This window comes from Antechinus flavipes, chromosome 3 (genome assembly GCF_016432865.1).
Source record: "Antechinus flavipes isolate AdamAnt ecotype Samford, QLD, Australia chromosome 3, AdamAnt_v2, whole genome shotgun sequence".
Classification (NCBI taxonomy): Eukaryota; Metazoa; Chordata; class Mammalia; order Dasyuromorphia; family Dasyuridae; genus Antechinus; species Antechinus flavipes.
Genome location: NC_067400.1, coordinates 534,573,157 through 534,590,160, shown reverse-complemented (window position 1 = coordinate 534,590,160; position 17,004 = coordinate 534,573,157). Strand labels below are relative to the sequence as shown.

At 36.3% G+C, this 17,004-nt stretch overlaps 1 protein-coding gene across 2 annotated transcripts in view; it reads left to right on the top strand.

The window, feature by feature from the left end:
* The window catches only part of ME3 (malic enzyme 3), a 296,435-nt gene that overhangs the window by 258,659 nt on the left and 20,772 nt on the right, over positions 1-17,004 (top strand). For both annotated transcript variants that reach the window (XM_051987289.1, XM_051987288.1), the window contains exon 8: positions 5,037-5,146. In XM_051987289.1, the coding sequence (XP_051843249.1) occupies positions 5,037-5,146 (110 nt within the window). The remainder of the gene's footprint in view (positions 1-5,036; positions 5,147-17,004) is intronic.

The following is a 17,004-nucleotide window of genomic DNA, read 5'->3' as shown; positions in this document are numbered from 1 at the left end:
GTACCATCTAATTGCCTATATATGAAATGATGGCTTTGTTTAAATTTGTTCAACTTTAAAGAAGTATGGGAATATGGATTTATCTTTTCTCAAATTTTTATGGCCTAAGAAGAATGTAGAAGATTGGAATATGTAAAAGAATTATTTCTTTGTCATTCTAATTTAATTTTGCCTGTAAGAGGGCTTGTGAGACTCCTAATAGGGGCTCAGGTTTTCTGAGGTTATACTTGACTATAACCAAAAAAACCCTAAATTTTTACCCTCTATAATTTCTACATTATGGTAGATACATTTATTTTGTTTTGTTTTGTTTACAGCTACCTACCACATGAACTCAGAGAGAAGATATTTCTCCCATAACAATACTGTTAATTTGCAGAGAAAACTCCTTTTTAAAAGAGAGCACACAGAGACAGTTCAGTTTGGCCTATCCTGAATCCAAATGAGCAAATTATGAAATTATGGATGTGAATTAATGGTGACTTTTACTCTATAGGAAGTTCCTTCCTCATTTGTTAAAATCTTCTTCCCCAGCACATTTTACCCTATATCTTACTGATTATAGAGATAGGGATTTAACAACTATTAATAAATTGCTTTAGTGAAGAGTGAAGACTCATTAGATGATAAACTCTTTGAACCCAGGGACTGTTACTAATCTTGGTAATCTGCTAATAGCTCAGTGCTATTCAGTACATTTCAAATAGGGAGGTTATATGTAGAGAGGGGTTACTACCAACCCATTGTAGCAGAAGTTACACTGTCCTAGGAACCCAGAGGGGCAGCTACATGATACAGTAGTTGGAATGCCAGGTCTGGAGTCAGTAACACCCCTCTCCCTGAGTTCAAATCTGGCCTTAGACACTTACTGTCTGTGTGGCCCTGGATAACGCCACCCAGTTTGCCTCAGTTTCCCCGTCTGTAAAATGAGTTGGAGAAGAAAATGCCAAACCACTCCAATATCTTTGCCAAGAAAACCCCAAGTGGGGCTAGGAAGAGTCAGACTTGACTAAAAGTTAGCAAGCAACAAAAAAAAGGCATTCACTGTATTCAGTGCTGAAGGAGAACGTAGCAGTCATAGAGGTCAAGTTGCAAAGGGATTTTAGGGAAAATTTCACACACACACACCCTCCCCATTGTTTTACAGATATGGGAGCTAAATCCCAAAGACATTAAGTAACTTGCCCAATATCATTCAAGTTTCAAATTTTGGCTCTTTTATTGATTGTGTGATCTTGGACAAATCATTAAACCCCACTTGGGTCTCAGTTTTCTCATCTGTTAAAAAAAAGAGACAGACAGACAGACAGAGAGAGGCTGGACTAAGTAACTCAAAATCTGTGATCTCTTAATCTCTCTGAAATTTATTTTTCTTATCTCCATTTGGGGATATAATAAATATCTATAGATTGCTTTAGTAAAGAGTGGGGACTGTGAGATTACTGCTATACTGTTGCTCATCCTTTGTTTTCAAGGAAGACCAGTGACATTATGGAGTGATGTCTTGATTTGCTTAAGTGATGATTTTTTAATATTCCAGAAAGCATAAAAGACAGCATGATCACATCACTATAGACATATATAATGTATACACAGCATTCCATAAACCTGAAGTACCTTTGAATGTTAGCTAATTATTCTGCTACTGCTGTTGTTCTTTGGGCCTTCTGATAGCCAGAAAGTAGATTAAATTTCTTTGTCTGCAGTGAGGTTGGTTGTATGTTCGATGGTTCTTATAAGTACAACCAAGAGAAATAGTGCCCTGTGGAGTGAATACGGCAGAGAAATTACCCCCTGGCACTGGAGAATGGAGCTGTTTAAAGGTCAGCTAACTCTGTGTGTTTGAGAGCCTGTATGTGTCATGCTGCTCTATGCTCTGACCTTTTCAGTATTCAGCCTTCTATCAGCAAAGAGAAGAAAATCAAGGGTTTGTGCACAGGAGGCCTTCTGTAGGAATGGGGGGAGGGAAATGTCACTAACCCCAGAAAACACTTTATTTTCCTTCCAAATATTTGAAATTCACACCCCATGCAGGCCTTGGCAAATCTTTACTCTTCTAGGAAGGCATATCATTTTAGCTCTTCAGTGCAGAGCCCTGGACCTTATAGGGGCCCCTGTGTAGTAGTGTGACCTTGGAAAAGTTATTTCACAGAATCACAACATTTTTTCAGAGTTTTAGGAGACCTCCATGGTTGCACTCAGTGGATCTATGCATAAACTTCGGAGGCAAAGGGTTTCATTTCTGGCTCCTTTAGAGGGTTTCATCTCCTATAAATTTCAGGGTATCTGAGTAGTTATCTTTCTTCCAATATTATAGTTATCCTTTATAGTATTTGGCTTAATGGATGGAAATTAGCCATTTTCTCCCTTCCCTTTCCTTTTCAGTTTAAATTGCTTTTGATCACATTTGTACAAATCTAGGCAAATGCATTTTTATTGAACCTTAGTCTACTATTTTTCTAGCATTTTAAACTGTGGTCTAGATATCCAAATCCCTTTCTCAAATACCATCTTCTTTTTTAAATTTTTATTTATACATTATATTTATGTTTCCAATTACATATTAAAAAACCTAAGCTTTTTTTTTTAATGAGTTCCAAATTCTCTTCCTCCCCTTCCCCTTTCTTGAGCAGGCAGGCAATTTGATATAGATTATACACAAGGTCAGCTTAACCAGCTGTTTTTCTCCAAAATTGGTTTTTCTCTTTGGAATTTCTTGCCTCCAGTTGACAGCAGTGAAGGAGATACTACCTATTCCTTTAAGCTTAGTTTATCAGGACTTTGCTACCTTAAAGAACATTTTTCTACAGTCTTTTTAGTAGCATTTTTTTAGGCTCAATCTCTCCATCTAGAAAATGAAGGAATTAAATTGTCTCTAAATTCTCTTCCAGTAAGGGGTATGTTGGAGTCAGCTCATATCAACTTATGATAAATGATATTTAAATTTTCAGAGTACTCATTTATGCCTCAGAAACCAACAAATGCTACAAATCAGGGCTTAATTTTTTTTTACTTGTCTAGACTTAAGAAAGTGATGGAGATAATAATAATAATAATGCAGATAAAACTTAAAGGCCTGTCATTTGCACTTTTCCCCCTGAAGATCCAGTTGTTAAATATTTTTTCATCTTACAATTCTATGGTTCTATGAACTAGGTGGGCAGAAATGCCAAGAGAAGATTGGGTAATGACCTCACTTCTGTCAGTAATGTTTTGCAGATAACCTTGGATCACTCGGTTCTCTCTGTGACCTTCAGTTTATCTGTCAGGAAATTAGATGTTTTAACTCAATGTCCCTTCTAACCCTGATATGCTATAATTTGATGAGATTACTTAAAAGGTGAGACCATTAAGAATAATTGAATTATTTTCTAATACCTGCCTATACAACGATGTTGCTATTGTTAGGAAAAGAGAATTCTTTGTTTAGTTTAAATTGCAGGCAAAGTTAGTGGTGAATGCCTTTTTTCCAATTCTTTTAGTACCCTCTCTTTATAATAGTATTCTCTTCTCTCGGGTGGCCAGGGCCCTCATCCTGCCTGTATAGTATAGTCATACCCCAAGCCTTGAACTTTTCTCTTCTTTTAAAATCAGCTCTCAATTGGAGGTTACAGTTTTGTGATAAGAGGTATCAATCAGATAGCCAGCAGCAAAGTACAAATCACACCAAGGTATTAATGAATGACAGAAGTACATGGTCAGCTGGCACCTTCAAATTAACCTAAAGGAATCAATCTCTTTAAAAAGTATGGCAGACATTGTTCACAGCGGGGTTGGGCGGGGGTAAGACATTTGGAGGTGATGGCAACATGAGAGGAAACAGCCTACTTAAAAACGTTGACCCTGATGCTGCTTTCATGGCCCTGATAATCTCTCCAGGAGGTTATTAGACCATAGGAAGTGTGAAGGAGCTAGAGACATTTAGCCTAGAGTGAAGATAAGACATTGGTCTGTGAGTATTTGGAACTGGCATATTGAAAGGGATTAGCCTTTTTCTTCCTGGTCTGAAGGGACAGAACAAGAAACCATAAGCAGAGCCCAAAGGGACACAAATTTTTATTCAGTGTAAGAAAAAACTTCCCAACAATTTGACATATACAAAAAATAGAGTTGTCTGCCTAAGAGATCAGTGAGTTCCATTTGCCTGAAAATTTTCGAGTGTAAACTGGATGTTCCCTTGCCAGAGATAGTGTAGCGGGGATTCCTCTAAAAGAACAGATAATCTTGGAGATTGCTTATAATTTTGAGATTCTGTGTTTCCATGAACTTTCTTTGTGTTGTTTTGGTCTACAGAGGAGCTGGACAGGTGGCCCATTCAGTGGATAGAGCCAGGCCTGGAATCAGAAAGACCTGAGTTCAAACCTGGCCTTGGACACTTACTAGCTGTGTAATCCTGAGCAAGTCATTTAACCTCACTTTACTCATCTGTAAAATGGACAGGAGAAAGAAATGGCAAATCACTCCAGTGTCTTTGCCATGAAAACCCCCAATGGGAGCATAAAGAGTCAGTCATGACTGAAACAAGTGAACAATAACTCAAGGGAACTGTTTTTCCTTCTAGGATAATCATAACCTATGGAGATATTCATCTCCCAATTTACCCCTACTAACAGAACTCTTCCAGGCTTGGAACTGAGGCTATGTTGATAGATCCTAATAACCACCCAGAGCAAAGAGGTTCCTATTCCCATTCCAGACATCTCTTCTTCACTTTTTCAGGATAAAGTAAAACTAGACATCAACCAACTAGCCAACCAAATGGTAAAGCTGACCATGGGATTAGAGCTGCAAGGGATTATGCAGTCCAAATGCCCTCCCCCTCCATTTTACAGTTGAGGAAATCAAGATCCAGAGAAAGACTTATCCAAAGTCTTTCATGTATAAAAAATAGCAGGACTCTCCAGTGCCATTGATCTCTCTACAACATTGGCTCTCTCCAGTAAGCCTTGTCCTTCCTGCACAACCCAAGGTTGTGAGAACTTGAGGAATCTGTCACAGAGATGATGCTACAAGCTTTCACCTCTTCCTCTGCCCAGGTTTGGAATAAACTGCCTCATCCAGTTTGAAGATTTCGCCAACGCCAACGCCTTCCGCCTGCTCCACAAATATCGGAACAAGTACTGCATGTTCAATGATGACATCCAAGGTGAGTGGGGGTCTCGCGCCAGGAACAAAGCTGAAGTCATAGCAGGCACCTACTTAACAAGCCCTCTGGGGACAAACCACCTTTTAACTAAGTCAGTCTGGACTTTCAAAGCGTCATGGAGGTCCTAGTCTCTAACACTGAGTATGAGGCTGGTGATTAAAGATGAAGAGGAGACATTAATACTGTGTCATGTAGAGGTCTCTGAAAAATAAGCTAGAGCCTTGGTAACTCTCCCTATGCCTCCCAGGCCCAGCTTAGCTTTAGCTAAGCCATTGGACTGCCTATACATGCAGGCTCCAGGTCACCAATCCTGAACAGTGACCCTCCTGGGAGAGACAGAACCACCAGCCAAATAAGCCAGTTTCCTAGAGGGGAAAGAAAAAAAAATGATGAGACTTAGACTGAATGGCAAAGATGGGCCCTGAAGAGAGGCAGATTTTGACCTGATGAAAGAAGAAAAAAACTCTCTAATAATTAAACCTGTTCTGAAGTAAAGTGGGTTATAATGAGTTTCCCTGTCCTAGAAGTCTTCATATCATTTCTATCTCTGGTAATAAAATTTCCAAAGAGAAACCATTAGACCCTATCTTTTTTTATAATAGAGGGTGGATGTGATATAGTGGAAAGAGGGTTTTGAGACAGAAGACCCAGGTTTACATCTCAGCTTTTCAACTTACTAGCATATTATAGTAAGTAGCTTGTAGTAAGTAAACTTGTAGCTGACTAGATTGTGTGATCTGGAGCAACTCTCTGAGTCTCAAACTCTTTGTAAATAGGAATATTAATATATAGTTGCCTCCTACAATCTAGTGTTATTGTGAGTTTCAGAAGATATAATGTATGTAAAGCATTTTGTAAATCATGAGTTTTTTTGATCAATTAACTGTTTATTAAATATAAATCATATCCCAAGCTGTATGAGGCCCCTGGGACAAAATGAATAAGTCCCTGCCCTCAAGAAATTGACACTCTATTGGGGGAGACAACATCTATGTTAATATGCAAATTTTGGAAGCAGAACACTAAAAGCTAGAAGGGAAGATTTCATGGAGAAGACATTTCCCAAGTTTTGAAGAAAACCAGAGTTTTGAACATAGCAGTTAATAGGCTTTTATTATTATGAATAATAGTAATAATATACCTCAACCAAACTTCATCTATGAAGGCCATATTATCTCTGGCTAACCATAGGATTGACTGTTCTAAGATGAGAAGAAGGAAATATCACTGGATTTGGAGTCAAGAGACCTGAGTTCAAAGCTTGGCTCAGACACTAGCTGTGTAAACTTAGGCATTTTGGTTTCATCATCTATGGAATGACAATCTCAACATTTATGCTGTCTGCTTCATGGGATTACTGTGAGAAGAGTGCTATGTGGGGCTAGTGAGAAGGTGTAGTGGATAAAATACTATATCAGGAGTCAGAAAAATCTAAATTCAAATCCAGCCTTAGATACTTACTAGCTGTGTCACCCTGAACAAGAAATTTAATACTGTTTGCCTCTGTTTCCTCACTTGTAAATTGAGGATAATAATAACACCTACCTCCCTGGATTGTTGTAAAGATCAAATAATATCATATTTGTAAAGTGCTTAGCACAATGTCTGACATAAAGTAGGAACTATGTAAATGTTAAATATTATTTTTAAGCTTTAAAGAACTTTACCACAGTACTCTTTAGTATGTCATGATTTTATCCATGAAAGTCCATTAGTCAAGGAATTAATGTTCTCCAGGGTCAATTATCCTATTAGTAAAATATTGAGATAATATTCTTTGTACTACATATCTTATAGACTGTCTCTCCTTCTCTCTCTCCTTTTCCTTTCTCTCTCTCTCTCTCTCTCTCCCTTCCTCCCTCCTTACCTCTTTCCCTCCCTTTTTCCCTCTCTCCCTTCCTCTCTCCCTTTCCTTCTCGCTCCTCTTTCTTTCTCTCTCCTTCTCTCTCTCAAATTAGTATTCACTATCCATCCACTGAAATCCAGGTTGATCACTTCACTGATCAGAATTCTTAAGTATTTCTAAATTGTTCATTTTTATCCTGTTATTGATGGCAATACTCATTGTTTTCTTGATTCTTCTCACTTTATTTTACATCAATTTATGTTATTTCTTGCTATTTCTTCGTTATTTCTTGTAGCACAAATAGTATGCTATTGCATTTATATGCCATAATTTCTTCAACTATTTCCCAATTGATGAGGGCATCCCTTCAGTTTCCAATTCTTTTGCCACAACAAAAAAGAGCTGCTATAAATATTTTTTACACATGGGACCTTTCCTTCTTTCTTTGTTCTTTTTAAGATATAGACCACTTAATAGTATTGCTAGATCAAAGAATATGCACAGTCTAGTAACTTTTTGGATGTATTTCCTAATTTTTTTCCAGAATACTCGTATCAATTCACAGTTCCTCCAGGAGCACATTAATGTATGTCTTTCTCCAAGTCCCTCCTACATATATTATTTTCATTTTTTGTTAATTCCACTGAATCTGATTGATTCAAGGTGATACCACAAGAAAAAAAAAAGATTTTTCTCTAATTATTAGCAATTCAGGGCATTTTTCATATGACTATAGGTAACTTGGATTTCTTCCCATGAAAACTATAATATTATCTATAATATATTATATTATATATTGTAATATAACTATATATTGTTAAATAAAGTTATAGTGGAAGGGAGTTTTAGAGTACATATAGTTTAACACTATCATTTTACAGTTGAGGGAACTGAGTCTCAGAGAAGTGAATTGATTTTCTTAAAGTCATTGTAGTCATATGATATATGATGTATATGGTGTGTATGCATATACTATATAGCGTTCCCTTTTTCAGAATACTGTGCTGTGTCTGTGCTATTATCCCACCCAAATCCCTGGTCCTGTAAACACTATTCTACTCATAGCTGAACTTTAAAGCCAGACGGGAAAGTTGCCACAGGTCATCAGGCAGAATAGGAAGGTGGAAGGAATGTAATATGAAACCCATTAGTCCTGCTTGCCTGATGATAGCTGGCAGATAGTAACTCAGCAATACAAGCTCAGCACTAGTGAAGAGAAGTCATGTCCTTGTCCTTTGTAAGGTTTGATTTCCCACCCCCACATTTGAGGGGATATCTGTTCTTCCTGACATTTGCTGCCCAAACTAAACTGCATGATGGCGGCTAGGCTCCAAGAGTAGACTAACTAAACTAGCTAAAACTAGTTTAGCTAGCTAAAATCCCTGGTTAGAGAGCAACTGTTTATCCATTCAATCTTTCCTTCATTCATTCCTTCATCAAATATTTATTTTATATGTGAAGAGCATAGCAGAGGCTTAGGCAATGAGGGAATGTAAAAAGTTTAGATTAAAGCACAATCTTTGCCCTCCTGAAACTTAGAGACCAGCAGAGGGAAAGGACCCAATCACAGATCACTATAAAATATTACCTAATATATATAATATAAATATATCAAAAATATAAATATATATAAATAATATATATATATACACAACATTATCTAATGAGAGCATTAGAGATATTCAGAATATCACCTAACAAATCTCAACATATCATAGTTCCCATTTTATAGATGCAGAAGCTTAGCTTCAATAGGTCCAGCTGTCTACTCCAGAACGTGAATAGCAAGACAAGTCACTAACCTGTTGCCTTGAGGATCTAGGTTGACTGTTCTTTCCTCGGTTTGGCATTTGCAGGCAAACCATTGTTCCATTCCTTTAGAAATTTTGTTTTAGTTCTCTTTATACAATGATGGAGTGGTTTTTTAAAATTTATTTTTAATTTTTAGTTCTGAATTCTCTCCCTTCGTCCCTTCACCATCCATTAAGAAGGCAAGAAATACAATATCCATTATACATATCAAGTTATGTAAAACGTTTCCACATTAGCCATGTTGCAAAAGGAAAAAAAAGCAAAAAATGAAAGTGAATAGAATTTTTTCATTATAAGTCATTTGAAATTGTTATGATTTTATTTATGAGAGTAGCTAAATCATTCACAGTTGGATTATTTACAATGTTGCTGTTACTGTGTCCAATGTTCTGCTGCTGCTGCTCACTTCACTTTGTGGCAATTCTTGTAAGTCTTCTTAGGTTTTTCTGAAACCATCCATTTTGTCATTTCTTACAGCACAATAGTATTCTATCAAGCAAAATAATACACTAAAACTTGTATAGCCATACCTCAGTGGATAGCATCTCCTCATTTTCAAATTGATTGCCACCACAAAACAACTGCTATAAATATTTTGGTACATTTAAGTCCCTTTTTCCCTTTTTTCTTTGATCTGTTTAGGATATATACCTAGTAGTAATAGTAGTGGTGGATTAAAGGAGATGTGTAGTTTTATGGTGCTTTGGGAATAGTTCCAAATTGTTCTCCAGAATGGTTGGACCAGTTCACAACTCAACCAAAGTGCATTAGTATCCCTATTTTTACATATCCCTTCCAGAATTTGTCACTTTCATTTTCTCTCATATTAACCTATTTGATGTATGTAAAATAATACCTCAGAATTTTTCATTGGTGTTTATTTAATTGTTAATGATTTAGAATATTTTATATGACTATTAATAGCTTTGACTTCTGACGACTGCCTATTCATAGTCTTTAAATATTAATTGGGAAATGATTAATTTTTACAAATTTTGCTTAGTTCCCTATATATTTAAGAAATGAGACCTTTTCAGAAAAATTTGCTATTAGAAATGTCTTCCCAGTTTCCTGTTTTCTTTTTAATTATGGTTGCATCTGGCTTTGTGTAAAATTCTTTATTTTAATTTAATCAAAATTATCCATTTTACCTCTCATGATCCTCTATATCTCTTAATTGGTCATGAACTCTTCTTTTATCCATAGATGTAATAAGTAATTTTTTCCAAGCTCCAATTTGTTTATGTTACTACCCTTTGAGGCTAAAATCATGTATCCATTTTGATATTATCTTGCTATATGGCATGAGATGTTGTTGGTCTGTACTTAGTTTCTTCCAAACTACCTTCCAATTTTCCCAGAAGTTTTTATCAAAAAAGTAAGTTCTTGCCCCCAAACCTTGTATCTTTGAGTTTATCAAACAATAAGTTACTATGGTCATTTACTTCTGTGTATTATGCCTAATCTACTCAACTAAACAACCACTATGTTTCTTATTCAGTATCAAATTGTCTTCATAAATAACAGTTAGTAGTGTAGTTTGAGATCTAGTACTGCCAAGCTACCTTTCTTCACTTCTTTATAATTGATTCTCTTGATAGTCTTCTTCCAGATGAATTTTTAAAATTATTTTTCTAGGTCTAAAAAATAATTCTTTGGTAGTTTGTTGACATGCCACTGAATAAGTAAATTAATTTTAGGTGGGAGTATCATTTCTATTATATTTCCTCAACCTACTCAGAAACAATTGGTGTTTTTCAGTTTTTTAGATCTGTCTTTATTTGTATGAAAAGTGTTTTATAATTATGTTTATATGGTTCTTGTGCTTATGTCTTGGCAAGTAGACTCCTGAGTATTTTGTACCATCTGCAGTTATTTTAAATGAAATTTCTCTTTCTACCTCTTCCTGCTAGGTTTTGTTAGTAAGATATAAAAATACTGATAATTTGTGATGGTTTATTTTATATGCTGAAACTTTGCTAAATTAATTCATTGTTTCAACTAATTTTTTAGTTGATCTCTAGCATTCTCTTAGTAAATCATGTCCTCCACAAAAAGTGATAGTTTTGTTTCCTCAGGTCCTGTGTTTATTCCTTCAATTTCTTTTTCTTGTCCTATAGTAGTGATAGTGGACATCCTTGCTTTATATATGATCTCATAGGGAAAACACTTCTAACTTATCCCTGTTAGAGAAAATGCTTGCTCTTGATTCTAGATAGATGCTACTTATCATTTTAAGAAAGACTTCATTTATTCCTATGCTTTCTAATGTTTTTAATTTTGTCAAAAAAAACTATTTCTACATCTTTTGATATAATCATATGACTTATTTTTGTTATTGATATGGTCAATTATGCTTGTAGTTTTCATAACACTGAACCAACTCTGCATTTCTGATATAAATACAACCTGGTCAAAGTATATGGTCTTTGAGGCATATTGCTGTATTCTTCTTGATAGTGCTTCATTTAAAATTTTTTTAATAAAATAAAATGAAATTTTTGCATCAATAATCATTAGGGAAATTGGTCTGTCATTTTCTTTCTTTGTTTTTACTTTCCTTGGCTTAGGTATCAAAACTATATTTGTGTAATAGAAGAAATTTTATAAGACTTCTTCTTTATCTATTTTTCCAAACAGTTTATATAATATTGGAATGAATTTTTTTAAATGTTCATAAAATTTATCTGGTCCTGTGGGAGTTTTTTTTAAAGGAGTTCATTTATAGCTCATTCAATTTCTTTTTATAAGATAGGGCTGTTTAAGTATTTCTTTTCCTCTTCTGTTAAAATACAATGACTTTGGAAAGAATTAAATGTCTATTGCCTCCAAGGCAACCCTGGGTTGAGCCCAAATTCTTGAACTTGCACTTGTGTTTTAAGAATATTTCACTGTACTTTAAAAATGATAGAATATTTCAAATGGCGAGGGAAAGCTTAGACCTGGAAGGAACATGGAATGGTCAAGCCTTGAATATGGAATGTCAGGGCTAGAATGGAACCTTATAACATAGAACGTTAGGGCTGAAAAGGAGCCCTATAATATAAAAGGGCTCTAGTTCGAACTAGAAGAAATCCTAGAGATTCTCTATTCCACATCCCTCATTTGTCAGATGAGTAAACAAAGACCCAGAAAGAATGAAATGACTCACAAGGTTACATTCCTTCCCTTTCATGAGCACAGACGCAAAGGAAGCTTTGACCCAGTACAGGGTCAGGATCGCCCAGGACAGCCTAATTCCAGCAACTGCTGTCACACAGACCCACCCCTGGCATTCTCTTCAAGAATTTCAGACATAGCATAGCAACACACACAGTTTCTGTTGTTTCATCTGGGATCAGATGAGGTATCTCTGTAATCAGGGCAGGAAATGGAACCCAGCTGAAAGTCAAGGAGGTGATAAGTGTTGGGAATGATGATTTTGGCAGAACAGAGCAAGGTGGATGCTATGGAAATAAAAGGAGAGTTCAAGATGCAGGATTCCAAATGATGCTTTGGCTTCCGCAGTCCCTTGATCCACACGGGAACATTGACTAGCTCTGTGACTTTGAGCAAGTCATTTGACCTGTCTTGGCTTGAGTTTCCTGTTCTGTAAAATTAGGGCAGTAGGAGGTTCCTCTTAACTGGAAGCTTTCAGAAAGTGTCTGAATAAATAGTTATCTGAGATGTTGTTAAAGAGAAATCATATTGAAAGTATTGGGTTTTGATTAAGAAGAATTTGGTTCAAATTCTACGTCGGCTACTTAACTTAATAAGGTAATTAAATACCTTGGGTATTTAAATTAATTATCTGATGCCTGTCCTATAGACAGGTGATGACACAGTAGCTATAGGGCTGGGCTTTGAGTTAGGAAGACATAATTTCAAATTTCAAATCCAGCCTTAGACACTAGCTGTGTGATTCTGGGTACTCAACCTCTGTTTGCTTCACTTTCCTTTTCTATAAAATGGGGCTAATAATACCACCTACCTCCCAGGGTTGTTATGAAGATCAAATGAAATAATAATTGTAAAAACATTTAGTAGTACTTAAGACATAATAGGGCAGTAGATAGAGCACCAGCCTTGAAGTTAGGAGGACCTGAGTTCAAATCTGCCCTCAGACACATATTTACTACTCATGTGGCCCTGAGCAAGTCACTTAACCCCAAATGCCTCAGGGGGAAAAACATAGTAGGGGAGGGGCAGCTAGATGGCACAGAGGATATGGTTCCAGCCTTAGGATCAGGAGGACCTGAATTCAAATATGACCTCAGATACTTAACACTTCCTAGCTACATGACCCTGGGCCAGTCATTTAACTCTAATTGCCTCATACACACAGCCAAAAAAGATAGCGAATGCTATCTAAATGACTGTTTCTCCTTGTCCCCTATCTCTTCCAGTTCTAAGCTTCCTAAAGGATCACAGGGTCACAGACAACTTGAAATAGTGGATAGAACACAAAACTTGAAGCCAGGAAAACCTACATTTCAATTCCATCTCATATAATTACTAGATGAATGAATTTGGGCAAGTCACATAAAAAAGCCTCAGTTTTATTTTCTTTAAAATGAGGAAGTTGAACTGGGTAACCTCTAAGGTCTTTTCCACCTCTCAATTTTCTAAAGATTCATAGGACTGTAGAAGCAATGAACAGAACTTAGAGTCAAGAAAACCCAAATTTGAATCCCACTTATGATCCTATAATCTATAACAGCAAAGGATCAGAGAGGCCATGATCTCTATGATTTAATGACAAAATGTGATGCAGGCCAGATGATATCTATAATTCCTTCCAGTTCTGAGATTCATTATTGTTTTTCTCCCAGAAAACATTTATGTGACCAAGAAATCTGAAGGAGATCTACTGACAATCTTTTCACATTTTCCTTGGTTGCCACTGAGCTTTTTTTGCTTCAATACATGACATCTCATCCTATGCAATTTGTGTCTGTAGCCTTCTGTCGTTCCTCCATGAAGGATCAATCCCATGTGTTAAAGACTTTTCTCTGCATTTTCTAAGCTGTTATGGATACCAAAGAAATACCAAAATGCCCTTATTTTATAAAATGCTGCAACATTTTTACAAAATACTTCGATACTTTAGGCATTTGTAATTTCATCCTACCACCATAGATTACAACCCTTCTATGACTCAGCTTGATGTGGTTTCTAGAATTATTATGGTCAAAATGTTAACCTCCCCGGGCCAAGCTAGTGACAAGTCTTTCCATACTTAGCTGTGATGGTCCTCAGACAACAGGATCCCAACAGTCTCATGAAGTCCATCACTAACACCCTCCTTGAATCCTTCCCAACTTGGTAGAACCTCTTGGAGCTCATCCTCCTTTGCATAGCCTTCAAGAACCCAAGATGATTAGCTACAATGACCCTCAGAAAGAGGGCTTGAGGGAAAATTTACAAAATAAGTAAGGAAGACCCAGAGGGCTCTGATTCTTTTGTCCATCATGTTCCTTTTGAGCAAATCCCTATACTTTCAGGACCACCACCACTAACCTCTCCCAACCTCTGTGCAAGTCTGCATGATCTCATCCCAGTAGGGAGTGACTAGACCCTACACTGAAGTTAAGGAGCCCAACCCATCCTAACTCTCCCACTGGCAAGCAGTGTGGGAGCTTTGGGAAAGGGTAGAATCATAGGGTGGAATTCTGCCATCTTATTGTTTGTGGGGTTTCTGGTTTAGGGGTTGTTTTTTTAATTCTCAGAAAGAAAAAACTACACACCCAAAACCAGCGAGAATGATTTTAATCACTCCATCTCCTCTTCAGTGGAATCATTTCAAGTTGGCCTTAGATAGAAAAAGAAGCAAAGTTCTCTACACTCTCTGTCCATTCCATTATTATTTCTGTCTTCCACAAATCCTAAGACTATCTTATATTTTTGTAACATTTATGCTTCTAGATTATTTCTCCCATTTTTCATTCCCAACAGTCCCATGAAGTAAGCAAGTGTTATTAGCTAAATTTGACAAATGGGGAAAACAACTGGAGAGACTTTGAAATTGAACTCCTTCATTTTACAAGATGAGGCAGTTGAGGCCTGGAGATATAAAGTGACTTGCCTGGGGTCGCATGGCTTGGCAATGACAAAGTTGATTCAAACCCAGGTCTTTTCATTCCAAATACACTGTTTCTTCTTCTCTATTACTATTTCCCTTTTAATAGCTCTGTGACCATAGATAAGACTACTTCACTGCTCTAGGCCCTGCTCCTCAGGCTTATTTATAAAATAAAAATGAAAATATCTGCTTGAAATGCCTTCAAAGTGCTCCAAGGAGATCATCAGGTCATGTGTGTGCAGGTACCACATAAGTGAAACACTGTAAGATAGAACTATGATAAATAGGGCACAATCCCCATCCTCAAGGACTCAGAAATCTTGTTGAGGAAGCAGCATTACTATGCATGAAAGAAGAAGAAATGAATATATGTGATGGATCTGTGATTTTTAAAATGTGAAAATATTCAAGCACTAGGCTGTATGAGCCATAGGTGTTATGATATAGTATGTGAAAATTATTTTATTCCCAAAAGAAAAAGAAAATTCTTAAATACTCGCCAGTTATGATTGCAATTATTGTTGCTGTTGTTGTAACATTTTTGTTTAATTTAGCTCAGTTCATGTGACCCCTTTTTACACATATGAGGATCAGTTGAATGATTAGAGAAATAGATTTATTTCTTGCCACTATATTCTTTATTTGTCTTTCAAATGCAACCCTTTCCATGAAGCCTTCCCCTCTCCCTATAACCCACAATGATGTTTTCCTAGAACTGATAGATTTGAAATTAGGGGACCTTGGATCAAATCATGCCCCTCATAGTTATTTGCCAAGGAATGTCAAGCAAATCACTTTCTTTGAACCTCATTTTCTTCCTCTATAAGATAAAAATATTCCTGTCTACTTTGGGGAGAAGAGGGAGTAAACTTTTAAGTACTATAAAATTTTATACAATGCTTTTATGGATGTAAAATTCTTAACATATAAAATGCAATGGTACCTCTAATCTACACAGCCTAATACAAAGTTAAAAGCACAGGAGTCATGGCCTAACCATTCTGTCCTTTTGCTATTCTTATATTCTTAAAAACTACAAGTAAGTTCTCAGGTAAAAAGTATTCATAATACTTTAAAACAGTAATATTGATTTTTTTTTACATCACATTCCTTTCCAAGTATATCTTTCCCTGGTCCACAACCCAGCAAATAATCTCTTGTAATACAAATTATAATGAAAGGAGAGGAAAGTTCAATGAAAATTAAAAATAATAATAATAACTAGTACTTATATCTTTAAGATTTGTAAATACTTTATAGGCATTATCTCATTTTATCCTATCCTATACCTGAACAAGAATCTCATGACTTCTTGAGTCCAAACCCAGCAGTCATTGTCTAGGATGTGCAGAGACTAGGATATGCATTGCTGAAGACACTCTTTCCCCAATGAAATAACAGCTTCTTAAAGTACTAATGTAATTGTGATTAACTAGGAACTAGGAACTATAAATAAAGTGCATGGCCCCTGCCCTAAAGAGTTCATAGTCTAGAGGGGATAACACATTAAATAACTGTAATAAATAATAGACCATGTTAAGTATATAACAGAAGTCAAAGTCCTTTGGGACATCTACCAGGAGAAAATTCTGGTTCTGGTTAGAGGAATTAGGGAAGGTTTCTTACTAGAGGTAACAATTGAATTAGATTGGAAAGGATGAATGTGATTTCAATAAGCATAAATGAGGGATGAGAGATGGGGATTAGAGATAAGGTGACCTTCTATGTGTTACAAGGGATTGGATATAAGCCTGAAAGATAACCAAAGCTCTGTGCCTCAGATCACCTGGGGATATGGTGCCCAGTTGGTATAAAAGTTCAATCAGGGAAGGAGAAATGGAACATTGATCACCCCTCTGAGCAGATACCTGAATGATTTGCTCAGTCCTTTAATGGAGCTATCTTTGACTACTTTTAGGAGCCTTAGAAAAATCATGGAGAATGGAAGTGCCACAGGCCTGAAAAAGAGCAATTATTGTTTCAATTTTCAAAAAAATAGAGAGAGAAGATCATGTTTACAAACTATGTGAATTTAACACATTCTTGGGCAGCTTCTAGAAAATATTATTGAGGAAAAAGTTTCAGAGGACTTGGAAAAAAGAGCAGCAATGGGCAACAAAAGCAACATGGTTATATCAA